Source organism: Cebus imitator, unplaced genomic scaffold, assembly GCF_001604975.1.
Source record: "Cebus imitator isolate Cc_AM_T3 unplaced genomic scaffold, Cebus_imitator-1.0 Scaffold71, whole genome shotgun sequence".
NCBI classification, from domain to species: Eukaryota; Metazoa; Chordata; class Mammalia; order Primates; family Cebidae; genus Cebus; species Cebus imitator.
The window spans coordinates 3,588,418-3,600,853 of record NW_016107386.1 but is presented as its reverse complement, the minus strand read 5'-3'; the positions used below and the strand labels follow the sequence as shown (position 1 = coordinate 3,600,853).

Genomic DNA, 12,436 nt, shown 5'->3' with positions numbered 1-12,436 from the left:
TGCAGTAAATGTGCATGTTTGTTACATGGTAAACTTGTGTCATGGGGGTTTGTTGTACAGATTATTTGGTGTTGATAACTATTGCTTTAGTCCCTAACTATTCACCATTTCTTTTCCCAATACCTACCTCAGAAGTCTCATTTATCTTGACTACTACAGCACAAAATCTACACCACAGATTAGTGCTAAACAAACCAATTTAACTTTTGATTTGCATAGTACTTGATAGTTTTACAAAGTGGGTACATATATTCTTATATGGTCCATGTTAATTTTCTAACTTAAGCTGGGCAGGCATCACTATCCTTGTTTTACAGATAAGAACGATTACGTTCTGAGAGGTTAAATGATTTGTTCAAGGTTACCCAGCTAATAAACAACAAAGCTATGATAAGAATTCAGGCCTCTTGACCTCAGAATTCTTCACTTCCCTACCTCTTTTTCTTTCTAAGCTCACAGACTATTGAATGTGTTAGTCTTGCCTCCCCAATAAAACTGCTGGCTTTGAAAACAAGAACTTCTACTTTTATACATCTGTTTTCAATTCAAACCTAGTATTTACAGCCCTGCACCAAGTGCTTTGGGACCTTGCTATTCAGAGTGCTAGTCCTCAGACCAGCTCCAAGGGCATCAACTGGGAGACTGCCGAAAAATCAGAATTTTGGGCCTTACCCCCGACTCAATGAACCAGATTCTGAATTTTATTTTTATTTTTTTTTCTTTAGGATTGGGTTTCACCATGATGGCCGGGCTGGTCTTGAACTCCTGACCTCAGGTGATCCACCCACCTCGGCCTCCCAAAGTGCTAGGATTACAGGCATGAGCCACCGCGCCTGGCCAGATTCTGAATTTTAACAGGATCCCCAAGTGATGTGTATGCACATTAATAGTTTGTGAAGCACCACTTTGGAGACATAAAAATCAGCAAGACATAGTCCCCATGCTTAAGGAGTCTATTACTTAGTACAGTCTGCATACATGTATATAAATAACTTTAGCATAGTTAGAATGTATCATTACCAAAGTATAAATCTGCAGGATTATACAGAGAGGTTAATTTTGACTTGGGTTAAAGATAGGCACCAAGCAGGAGATAGTATTTAAGACAGGGGCCTTGTGGCCAGGCACAGTGGCTCATACCTGTAGCCCTAGCACTTTGGGAGGCCAAGGCAGGTGAATTGCCTGAGCTCAGGAGTTTGAGACCAGCCTGGGCAACACGGTGAAATCCTGTCTCTACTAAAATACAAAAAATTAGCCGGGCGTGGCAGCATGTGCCTGTAGTCCCAGCTACTTGGAAGGCTGAGGCAAGAGAATAATAGCCTGAACCCAGGAGGCAGACATTGCAGTGAGCCGAGATTGTACCTCTGAACTTCAGCCAGGGCAATAGAGCAAGACTCCATCTCCAAAAAGAGAGAGAGAGAGAGAGAGAGAGAGAGAGAGGGACCCTGAAAGGCTGCAGTAGGATTCAATGGGCCCAGGAGAGAAGCTGAAGGTTAGGGTACAAGCAGAGACAGGAGAGTTAACGGGTTATTAATGAAACAGAAAGGAGTTATTGGAGCATAGGTAACATCTGAGAATGAGATGGAAATGAACACTAGAAAGGTAAGTGGAGCTCTGTGTACATTTAGCCTTGTCTATAAAGCAATGGAAGGACCAAAGGTTTTGAACAGAGGAATGACAGAATAAAATCTGTTTTTTCTTTCCTTCTTTGTAGTTCCTTACTACCAGTCCAGACACATAAGGGTTAGAGAAAACTCAGATGGAATCTCAGGCTATATGTCCATAAATGAGAGTTCTAAGGCAGTCAACTCCTTTTAGACAGGACTGCAGAAGATACAGAACGGGTGAAGTGAAGAGAGGGAAGCTATAGTAACTCTCTCCTTGAAAGGTAAAGTGGGGTCCATTCTGAGACAGAGGCAGTGGGAATACATCTCCTACAGAACTTAGCTCCATGCTGGGCACATGGGAGGCTTCACAAACACAAACACACACACAACCACACCTATACATCCGCTACACTTACAGCAAATGAAACACCTGTTGGTCTTCTAATCCACTTGGGGGGTTTTTTCAGGGGAGGTATCAGTGATGCTTGTGCCACTTGCTCTGGCACCTGCAGTGGTGGGAGAGGCTGGCCTTTGCTGAAGGAAGAGGAGATCTAGGGGAAAAGACACCTGCATCACCATCCTAAAGTGGCAGGGAGTCAGGAACCTACAAACTCCATTTTGGGAGGAATGCTTGAGACCCCAATTTGACCTAGAAAGGTCAGATTCCCACATTCCGGGGGATGGGAAAGTGAGTGGTAGTGAGGGTGGGAGCAAGTTGGCTCTTGGAAAAACTACTATATTCAAAGTCTACAATGGAGTGTGGCACAAAATGGATCTACAGAAGAGAGAAAGATAAGAGTCATACTCCTGAAATAACTGTCCCAGCAAAGGGGTCCCACTGTCCCCAAAATACTACAGCGCCCATCCAACAACAAGAGTCAAGGTGAAGGCCTTCTTCATATTGTGGCAGAAACTGACAGCCTTTCAGGAAGACGGGCACTAGAGCAAAGGTGCAGCCCTCCCAAACCCACAGTCCTGGTCTCCTAATCTCCAATAGTCCCCACTTCTCAGGCTGTATGTCTCTCTCCCACAAATAGAGACAGCCCCTTCCCTCCAGCATTCTCTACCAAGCCCTTCAAACCTTGTCAGCCTGTCTCATGTGCTGGACTTCCCAGCTCCTACCCATCACGGAGTACAAACTGATCCAACCGTCGAAGGAGGCAGCAGAGAACACTGAAGGGTCCCGAGGGCACCACTGCACATCAAAGCACCAGCTGCTCTGTGTGGGTAGCTTATATACTACCTAATATGAGGGAACACACCATTACGGACAGTCCATGAAACCCAAAACACAAAGCTGCAGCTGAGATTTTTCTACCTTCTCTCTCCCATCCCAGCATGCCCACAGAAGGGCCAGCCTACCTCACTGCTCCCCAGGTTCCAGCACAAGATCTGGCTGTCCTTCGCACTGCTGAGCAGCAGTTCAGCATCAGCCTGGCTCCACGACACTGACAAGATTCCCCTAAAAAGGGAAGAAAAGAGGAACTAGCATTTGTTGAATGCCTAATATCAGTAGGGTGCCTTATATGTCTTTGATACATTTTATAGGGCATATGAGATCATGCCCTATAAAACCCATGGTCTGATATTATCTTACAAATGAAGAAAATGAGGTTTTGAAAAATTAAGTAACTTTCCAACAGCTGCAGAGTCAGAACCCAAATCAAACCCCAGAGCCTGTTCACTATGCACTGCACCACTCTGCCTCTCTCAGATCACCACAGGACTACCTACTTCTTTGCACTGATTAGACAGTAAAGATTATGAATCAGTATGAATCACACAAACACTGATCCCTATGGCTACTTTTAGCCCAGGAGGCAGTAAAGACCTAACCATAAAAAGTCTCCAAGGAGGCCAGGCACAGTGGCACATGCCTGTAATCCCAACACTTTGGGAGGCTGAGATGGGAGGATCACTTGAGGCCAGGAGATCGAGGCCACAGTGAGCCTTGATCACACCACTGCACTACAGTCTCAATGACAGAGTAAGAACTGGTCTAAAAAAATAAAAAACCCCAAGGAGATATAAAGGCAGCACGGCCCTTTGGTTAGAAAGAACAGATTGTGGTGGGCTGTTCACAGGATAGATAGGAGTCAAATTGTTTTTACGAAGAAGTCCTGGAGGAGGAAAGCTCATCACCTAAAGAAATGAACATTATCCTCATATCAGAGCCTGGGGACTAAACACTGTTCCGGTGTTTCTCATGACCCAATTCCATTCCCATCTCTGGAATTTAGATGGAATCTCGGCCTCCTCTCCATAACCTCAGGGTTTAAGGGCCTCCTCTTGCTTACGGCTGGAGCTAGTATTGGGTAACTGTATGTTGACTGGAATGGCTTTAAAGCCAGGGAGGATATTTAGTAGCTAAAGTGAGGGATGCATTGCCTCCTACCCAGGCCAGTTATGCCCACCATCCCCGCCAAGGATATGGATGACATCTGAGATGCTACCTGCTGTGGCCCTCCAGCACCTTCAGAGGCAAGGAGGCAAAGCGCAAGTCCCACAGCTGAATCACAGGGAGACGATCATCCTCTGAGCACAGCACTAACTGGGTGGCTATGTCAGGATGCCAGGCCAGGCCTGAGCAGTGCATCTGTGAACAAAGCAGATCCCAATGGGTGCTGTAACCTGACTCTTTTGCCCAGCTGAAATGGGAAAATTTTGTGTCTCTTCTATGTGACTGGGAACACCACAGCCATCAGAGAGTGATGGTCATGAATAAGAAATGGTAGAAGCTTAGAAGCTTCCAGATCAGCTCTGTTTAGCTTCCCTAAGTTTTCACTCTCAATAGGAAATGTGCTAAGTGGCTGACTTCACATGTCCAACAGCTGAAAGCAGAACTCTGGCGTGGGAGAGCAGCTCTAACTGCTAGGCAGGAGAGAGAAGCCAGAGCCTCCACTACTCACCTTGTTGCTATGATCACTGACTTTGATGATAGGCTCATTCTTCCTGAGATCCCACACAACCACCTTGCCGCTGGGGTGAGCAGAAGACAGAATGTGTTGGGCTTGGCGGTTCCAAGACAATGCCTTGATGTCCTCTGGGGGCTGCTAAGGCAGGATGGGGACAGGAAGATGACAACTTGTCACCTCCTGGACAAAGTGACATCTGCTGTTCCACTGCTCCCAGCCACCCACAGCAAGTCCAAGAATAGACACAGGGCTACCCAAACTAAGAAAGTGTTGGGAAGCTGGGATTTGAATTTTCCAGGGAGGATCCTTTAGGGTATCAGGTGTAGAAGTAGAGGGCATGGCAGGCACATCTAGGTTTTATTCCTTCCCAGGGTTCTCCTAAGAGGATAGTGTCAAGACTTTTAAAACAGCCCTCTTGTCTAGGACAAAAAGAGAGGGAGATGGAAGAAGATGAGGGAGGGAGGAAAACATAGATACCCAAGACCCGCAGACAGGGTGAGGCCGAGAGAGAAACAACAAGATGCTATCAAATTCATACTTAGCTTACCTCGTGATACTGGAAGCACAAGACAGAGAAAAGGCCAGGAAGCAAAAAGATGGGCCCAGTTACAGATTGATAGATAGGCTCTCCAAGACAGAAGACCACACCCCCAACTGCATGGGACAGCTACATGCAGAGAGAACAAAGCTGACCCTCCCCGCAAAAAGGACAAAGGTCTGTCTGGGGTCCTACCCTAGCTCCCTCTTTGCTGGGCCCGGTGCCCTACCCAACCCTGCGAAAGCTCTACTATGAGAAACAGCACTCCCATCCCTTCTTGTGGTGTCTTTTGCTCTCCCCACCTTTCATCTGCCTCCCAGAAACTCCTAGAACAAGTAATGAGCACAAACCAACCACCCCATACACACCCTCCACCCACCCACCACCCTAGCTCTTAGCTGGCTGGTAGCATGTTAGTCTGTGGAGCTTTACTGCCCTCCAGTGGTAAAGCCTGAAATCTCTAGAGCTCCAACTGGCTGCAGAGCTTGAGTTTATTTAGGAAAATCAGCTGCACACTCTAAGCAGCAGCCAGGGTTGGGTGCTGGGGGTGCTGCTCACCTGTGACTTGGATCCCAGGGTCACTGGTACACTCAAGTGATTCAAATCCCAAATGAAGATTTCAGAATTGCTGGCTCCGGAAGCCAGAAGGTTGCCCTGTATGAATAAAAGGTGTTTGGAGACACACCACCCTAGGAAGAAATAGAGCAAGAAAGGAGGAAAGAGGCCCACATTTGGAGGTATCAAAAGCCTCCCCTGAAACAGCCTGGAAAGGGGTCAGAGTTACAGACCGGAGGCCACAGGTGAATGCTTCCACTCAGATCTGTTGTTCCCTGGCTTGGCCATGTTGATCAACTGAAATGTAGTACCTGGAAAGGGTTAAAGTCGAGGGCTCTGACAGCCCCCGTGTGCTTCTGTTTCTGGGCAATCACAGGCTCCTTCCCCGAAGACAGGATGTGGGTCACATTGTATAGCATAAGCATGCCATTGTCCCCGCCGCCAGCAATAACCCCGGAGCCTTCCAGAAGCCCACTGCCAAAGCTCCCCCAGATCAACTTGTGAAACCTACAAAGAGGAGGAACTGGCATCAGTACAAACTTAGGTTCATGTCAGTAAGCAGAGGATGACATCTTTTCAGCTTCTGCCATTATGCAGGCATCCCCACCCCTAGCTGGGACCTGCCTGTCTCCTTCATTTCCCAGACAGAAGGGAGGTATCCTCTGCTCAGTCCTGCCCTTTTTCTGAAAAAAATATTCCATCTATGTTACACTACAAGCCAGGACGCCACTGCCTCTGAGTTGTGTGGAGGTGTATATATGTGTAAATTTTTAAGTTAGCATTGGGGTTATATAGGCCCGGTGATATATACTTCAAATAGATTACTTCACGTAATCTTCACAACTCAAATAGTCAGGTAATAATAGCAACCACTTACAACCACTTACACTGACTGAATACTTGCTATGTATCAGCACTGTTTTAAGTGCTTTAGACTTATTAGCTGATTGAATATTTAACAACCTCGTGAAGTATTACTATTATTTCCATTTTCAATTGAGGAAACTGAGGCGCAAAGAAGTTATAAAATTTCTGTACACAGAGCTAGTAATTTTATTCCCATTTTATGATAAATGCTAGGAAGTAGCAGGGTCAAGGTTCAAAGTCAGGCCCATCTTATTCCAGGGCCTGAGCTCTTAACATCATAAAATACTGTCTCCTATTAAGAGAAAGATCCAAGCTCTTCTGTAACTATTAGAATCAGGATCCCTAGACCAACAATTGCTGTCGCCTCTTCACTCTCAAACTGGAAATGAGAAAAGACCCAATGCCTCTCCCATGCGGCTGGCCCACTGGAATGGCCATGTGGCTGCAAAGGGCCAGCCCTAGAGACACAGAAGCATGAAAGGATACATTCCCACTCAGAAAATGCTTTTCTGGCTTTCTGAGGATGCTTCTAATAAGATATTGACAATGTGTTACCCCCAGAGAAAAAGATCCCTTTGGGTCCCTGGATCCCCTTCCAGAAAAGTTTGGGTCTGCAAATCCCCTACGGAAGGCATGTGAAATCTCTGAAGCCTTATAGGTGGTCTGTCTCTCACTTCATAGCTGCTAGCCAAGGACATTTCCACAGCCCTTTGGAGAAGCCAGGTATCATGCCAAATGATGTTACGAGATCTCTAACTATAATGAAATATTCCCTGGGAACAGTCAGCAAAGCAACTGAGTGGGGTGATAGGCAAGAACTTGCTAGGCCAGTCACTGGAGCAGAGCCAGCCAGTCAGAAGCAAAGCGTGGAGCACCAGCTCAGACCAGGTCAGCATCTGATGCAAAACAGCAGAGCTGACACAATGCTAGCCAAGAGTCTACTGTCAGAAAGGCTGTTTCTAAGGTTGCAGTGATCTTTTTTTTTTTGGTTGCAGTGATCTTAATATAGCACAGGAAGTTTTTCCATACAGGCTCAAGAGGCAACCAGGTCATCCAGGGACTGGAGCTCAGCAGGGGTAGAGGGCATGTCCACTGAGTAGCTAGAGAAGCCCACAGTGGGTCACACAGAAACCAGAGGAGGGTATGCCCAGTGAAAAACCCACATGGGAATGCAGAGGGTGCAGTGACCTCAGCATGGTCAGAACACATGACATACAGAACAGAGTAAAAGGTACCTGAGACCTCAAGGCGGAGTCACCAAAGGGTTGGAGAAGAGGGCAGTTACATCAGAGTGCCTGAAATGCCACACATAGGGTGTGACAAAAAGATTTTCTTTCTGTATGCACGCAGAAAGCACATGTCTGTGGTTAACCACCTCACTAGTGAGGGTAAAGCTGGCGCCTAAATAGGTTGTGACAGACAGCACCTGGGAGAATGGGCACACCTGGGTGGAGTTAAGCAAGGAAGGTGACTTGATCATTCAGGGTGCTCAGGGAGTGTCAATCATCTCTACTCTGCAAGTAAAAATGGAACAAGAGGATCTTCAGGATCCAAATTTGGTTGAGGCATGGGTTTGGAGAAAGAGATGGGTGGGTGTGTACTATTCTGCAACTTTCCTGTAAGCTTGGATTTTTAAAAAAATAAAAAGTTAAAAAACAAAAAAGGCGGTCTAGCTGGGCACAGTGGCTCATACCTATAATCCTAGGTACTCAGGAGGCTAAGGCAGGAGGACCACTTGTGCCCAGGAGGTGGAAGCCAGCCTGGTCAATATAGTGATACCTTATGTCTATTTTTTAATGTTATTTTCTTAGTAAGTTTCTTTTCAAAAAAATCCCAGCTTCATGTTACTGAACTAAAGTGAAAAGAGTTTGTCCACATTCAAGCCAAAATAACTTGGGACACTCAAGTCTCCCTAGAAGTCAAACTGAGTGGTTAAGGCAGTATTCCAAGCTGGAGAATGAATTGGCTGTCTGAGAGGCAAGCTACTTTTCTCAATGCCTAATATACAACAAACTACTATGCAACTACTGTGAATCCTCAATTTATAGTGGGAAAAAAAGGTTCAGAGAAGTTAGATCAAGTGTCCAAGAGGACAGCAAGGGGCAGAGCTGGGATATCAACTCAGGTCTATGCAACAACCAACCCATGCTCTCTCTATTATCCATCTTGATGCCTCTAGAAAGGCAAGGCTTGAGAACAGGAAAACTAAGAGAAGTACATAGATGATTTTTTTCTGCTTTACGTTGTCCCTTACAGAAAGCACCCAAAGAGAGGACACAGTGCTCCCCAAGTAGCTAGAATTGAGATAAAAATAGAATGACAGAAGACAGATCCTCTACTTTCTCCATGTTACTTGAGGGTAGTTCTTCCAGAGGTTATTGGGCCACTTCAGAGAGCTAGAAACTCAGTGTACAGAGAGACTAAGGTACAGCAGATCGATCACACATTGTCCTCTCGCCTCATTTACCCACAGCAGCTATGTCCTCAGTCAATGATATAAACAATGTATTATTCTCCCAGAAATCTTTCTTTTTGAGTGAAATTCATCTAACCAAACACTGTTTGCTTCACTGCACATGCTAATCCATATTGATTCTGACTGCATCCAGAGGTGCTTAACCATGCACGCTCTTCAGTCTATTTATAGCTTCAGGCTGTCTCTTATCTATACCCTTACTGATGTTTCAGAACATTTTTCTTTTAGTCAAATATTTCTAGGTAGATAAGATTTCACTGATGCATCATAGATTGAGGATTAAGGGGATCTTCAGGATCCAAATTTGGTTGAGGCATGGGTTTGGAGAAAAGGGCAGGCAGAGAATGGGGAAGATTCTGAAAGGTATATGTTTAGTTGAGAATGAAGAGATACAGGAAGAGGTTTTAAAAAAAGGAAAAGTGAGGAAGACTACTAGAAAATAAAAGGGAATAAGAGACTGAACATGAAACCTGAATTCAGGTCTCAGATAGTTTCTCAGAAGTCATCTTGTACAATCTTTTCTTTATACATAAGTGAGGGAACCTAAGGTAACTGACTTGATTTTCTCAAGTCACATAGCTCTGTTGGTATTATGGCCAATGCTACAGCCCCACACAACTGTCCCTTATGCCACACCACGCAGAAGATGACACAGAAAAAAGGAGAGAGGAAGGCATAAAGCAAAGAATGAATGGCCCTCTATCTGCCCTGATCATCCTGGTCAATAGTTTCTGATACTGACTATTGAGCATGTGACCTAACTTAGAATGGAACAGAATGAAGTGGGTGTCTTAGACCCTGGGGTGTCTAAGATAATTTCTTCAGAAAGGCCCCAGTGGGGCCGTGTCAAAGGTAATCCCTCTGGGATTGAGGTCTTTGGGAATGCAATTCAATCTCCAAATACAGTTACAGAGGTGGGAAAAGAAAGCGGAGATGAAATATTATTAATAGGGTTAACTGTACTATTTATTTTGGTTACTGGCCCCAAATCCCTACAGAGTGGATCAGGAGTATGAGGTAAAGTTCATGGCTCCCAAATTCAAACTAACAGCTTGAAAAACTCTTAAGACACTAAGACTAACTGTAACTGAATGTCTGGATTTGAATGCTGTTTGGTAACTCAAAAGTTCCATTTCTTTTTTTTTTTTTTTTTTTTTGAGAGAGATTCTTGCTGTGTCACCCACGCTGGAGTGCAGTGGTGCCATCTTGGCTCACTTCAACCTCTACCTCCCATATGCAAGCAATTCGGGTGCCTCAGCCTCCCAAGTAGCTGGAATTAGAGGCGTGCACCACTATACCCAGCTGACTTTTGTTATTTTTAGTAGACATGTTGCTTAGGCTGGTCTCGAGCTCCTGGCCTCAAGCCATCCGCCTCCCTTGGCCTCCCAAAGTTCTGGGATTACAGGCATGAGCCACCGCACCTGGCCGGTAACCCAGAAGTTTCTAAAATAATTCATGTAACAAATATTTATGAAATATAATGCTAGGCACTACTCTAAGTGCTGGAGATAGAGCAGTGAGTAAAACATAAAATCTCAGTGGGCGTGGTGGCTCACACCTGTAATCCCAGCACTTTGGAAAGCTAAGGTGGGCAGATCAACTGAGGTCAGGAGTTTGAGGCCAGCCTGGCCAACATGATGAAACCCCATCTCTACTAATAATACAAAAATTAGCTGGGCATGGTGGCACGTGGCTGTAATCCCAGCTACTCCGCAGGCTGAGGCAGGATAACTGCTTGATTCCAGGAGGCGGAAGTTGCAGTGACCTGAGATTGCACCACTGTACTCCATCCCAGGTGACAAAGTCAGACTCTGTCTCTAAAAAAATCCCAAAAAACGAAAAACAAAACATTAAAATCTATTCTGAAATCTATGTAGATCTCAGAATTCAGTTCCTAAGAATATACTGCCTCTTTCTTAAGAACCCTTAGCCCTAAGGAGCCACTACTATGCTGAAGCTGTTGCTTTGCTTGTTGAGGAATAGAACCCTTGTCTAGTGCCCCCTCACCCTTTTTTCCTTTCTTATCAGCTTTCTCAGGTTGAACCTCCTTTTTAATTTCTAGCAGTATAAACATCTTGACTTAGCTCACCCCTTTGAGGGGCTCCTTCAGAAATACTTGCTTAGGGGCTAAGAAGATCTAATCATCATCAATAAGTCCTCAAGTGCCTGCTCTTCAAAGGATACAGGTACTGGAAATACGGAGATGTACAAAAGCCTGAAAAATAAGAGATGCTGTCATAAAGTGATATAGGAGCTCAAGAAAAGGTAAACAACTAACCCTTTCACTATTAGGTTAAACCATTAAAAGAAAGAGGGTACTTCTGCCTAAATGTTTTAACTAATCTCTTAGACGGACCACGGAATGCACAACGAGTTCATCAATCATCAGATGGAATGCTGCCTTCTAGACCAATAATATCTAATCTAAATAGAACAATATTAATAGAAATTATACTTTATTAATAGCATAGCCAGCTGGTACAGTGGCTCACACCTATAGTCCCAGCACTTTGGGAGGCCGAGGCAGGTGATCACTTGAGCTCAGGAATTCAAGACCAGCCTGGGCAACATGGCAAAACCCTGTCTTTTCTAAAAATGTGAAATATGGTGACACACGCCTGCAGTCCCAGCTACTCAGGGGGCTGAGCGGGGAGGATCGCTTGAGCCCAGGAGGTGGAGGTTGCAGTGAGGCCTGATCATGCCATTGTAATCCAGCCTGGGTGACAGAGTGAGACCCTGTTCTTAAAAAAAAAAAAAAAAAAAGTATAGTAACACATGTATATATTTATATTGCATATGTAACTTGAATATAACAAATATTCACATTTTTTCTGATGATATAAAAATTTGGAGACCATCACTTCAGATTGTAAGCCCCACCTTTATAACCTTTAAAAGAACAGCACAATAATGGAAAGAAGGTAGGCTATGGACTCAGATAGGCCTTGACTTAAATCCTAGCTTCTCAGAGTTTCAGTTCCCTCCTATGTAAAATGGAAATATGGTACTTAGCACTTAGGCTTATTATGACAAATAAATAAAATGTACAGAGCTTCTAGCACAGCATCTGGCTGTACACATGTGCTCAATAAATGATAATATCTAGAGCTGGAGGCCTGCAAGAGCCACAGAATCCATAAGAACCAATCAGTGTCTAAGATCAATGAGGAGAGGATCATTCGTTCTTTTCCTTGTTGGCAGAGAGGGTGATATTGTGTAAGGTTGTTATATTCATAAGAGCCAAGGGGGGAAGGGGCCAGTATCTCTGGGTTCAAAGACAGACCAGGTACACGTGGGTCCAGGCTTGTCTGAGGCATCTCTATCACATGCATTCAGCCTGACACTGCTACTGCTGCTGACTGGAAAGGTGGGGGTGGTTGTTTTTAAAATCCTTTTGCAAAATAAGCCCTGAGTTAACTTCTCTCCAACTTGGCAAAGCTCCTTCTTTCCTCACGTGGCTCTCATGAGCCCTGAAAAA

At 44.9% G+C, this 12,436-nt stretch overlaps 1 protein-coding gene across 10 annotated transcripts in view; it reads right to left on the bottom strand.

The window, feature by feature from the left end:
- The window catches only part of SEC31B (SEC31 homolog B, COPII coat complex component), a 33,267-nt gene that overhangs the window by 17,179 nt on the left and 3,652 nt on the right, over window positions 1–12,436 (bottom strand). For 6 of the 10 annotated variants that reach the window (XM_017531247.2, XM_017531242.1, XM_017531244.2 and 3 more), the window contains exons 4-10: window positions 5,927–6,122; window positions 5,619–5,714; window positions 4,517–4,660; window positions 4,061–4,203; window positions 2,970–3,069; window positions 2,689–2,850; window positions 2,024–2,158 (exon numbers count right to left, since the gene is read on the bottom strand). In XM_017531247.2, the coding sequence (XP_017386736.1) occupies window positions 2,024–2,158; window positions 2,689–2,850; window positions 2,970–3,069; window positions 4,061–4,203; window positions 4,517–4,660; window positions 5,619–5,714; window positions 5,927–6,122 (976 nt within the window). Of the gene's footprint in view, window positions 1–2,023; window positions 2,159–2,688; window positions 2,851–2,969; window positions 3,070–4,060; window positions 4,204–4,516; window positions 4,663–5,066; window positions 5,079–5,618; window positions 5,715–5,926; window positions 6,123–12,436 lie in introns of all 10 variants that reach the window. The other 4 variants (XM_017531245.2, XM_017531246.2, XM_017531249.2 and 1 more) reach the window with 3 other exon arrangements.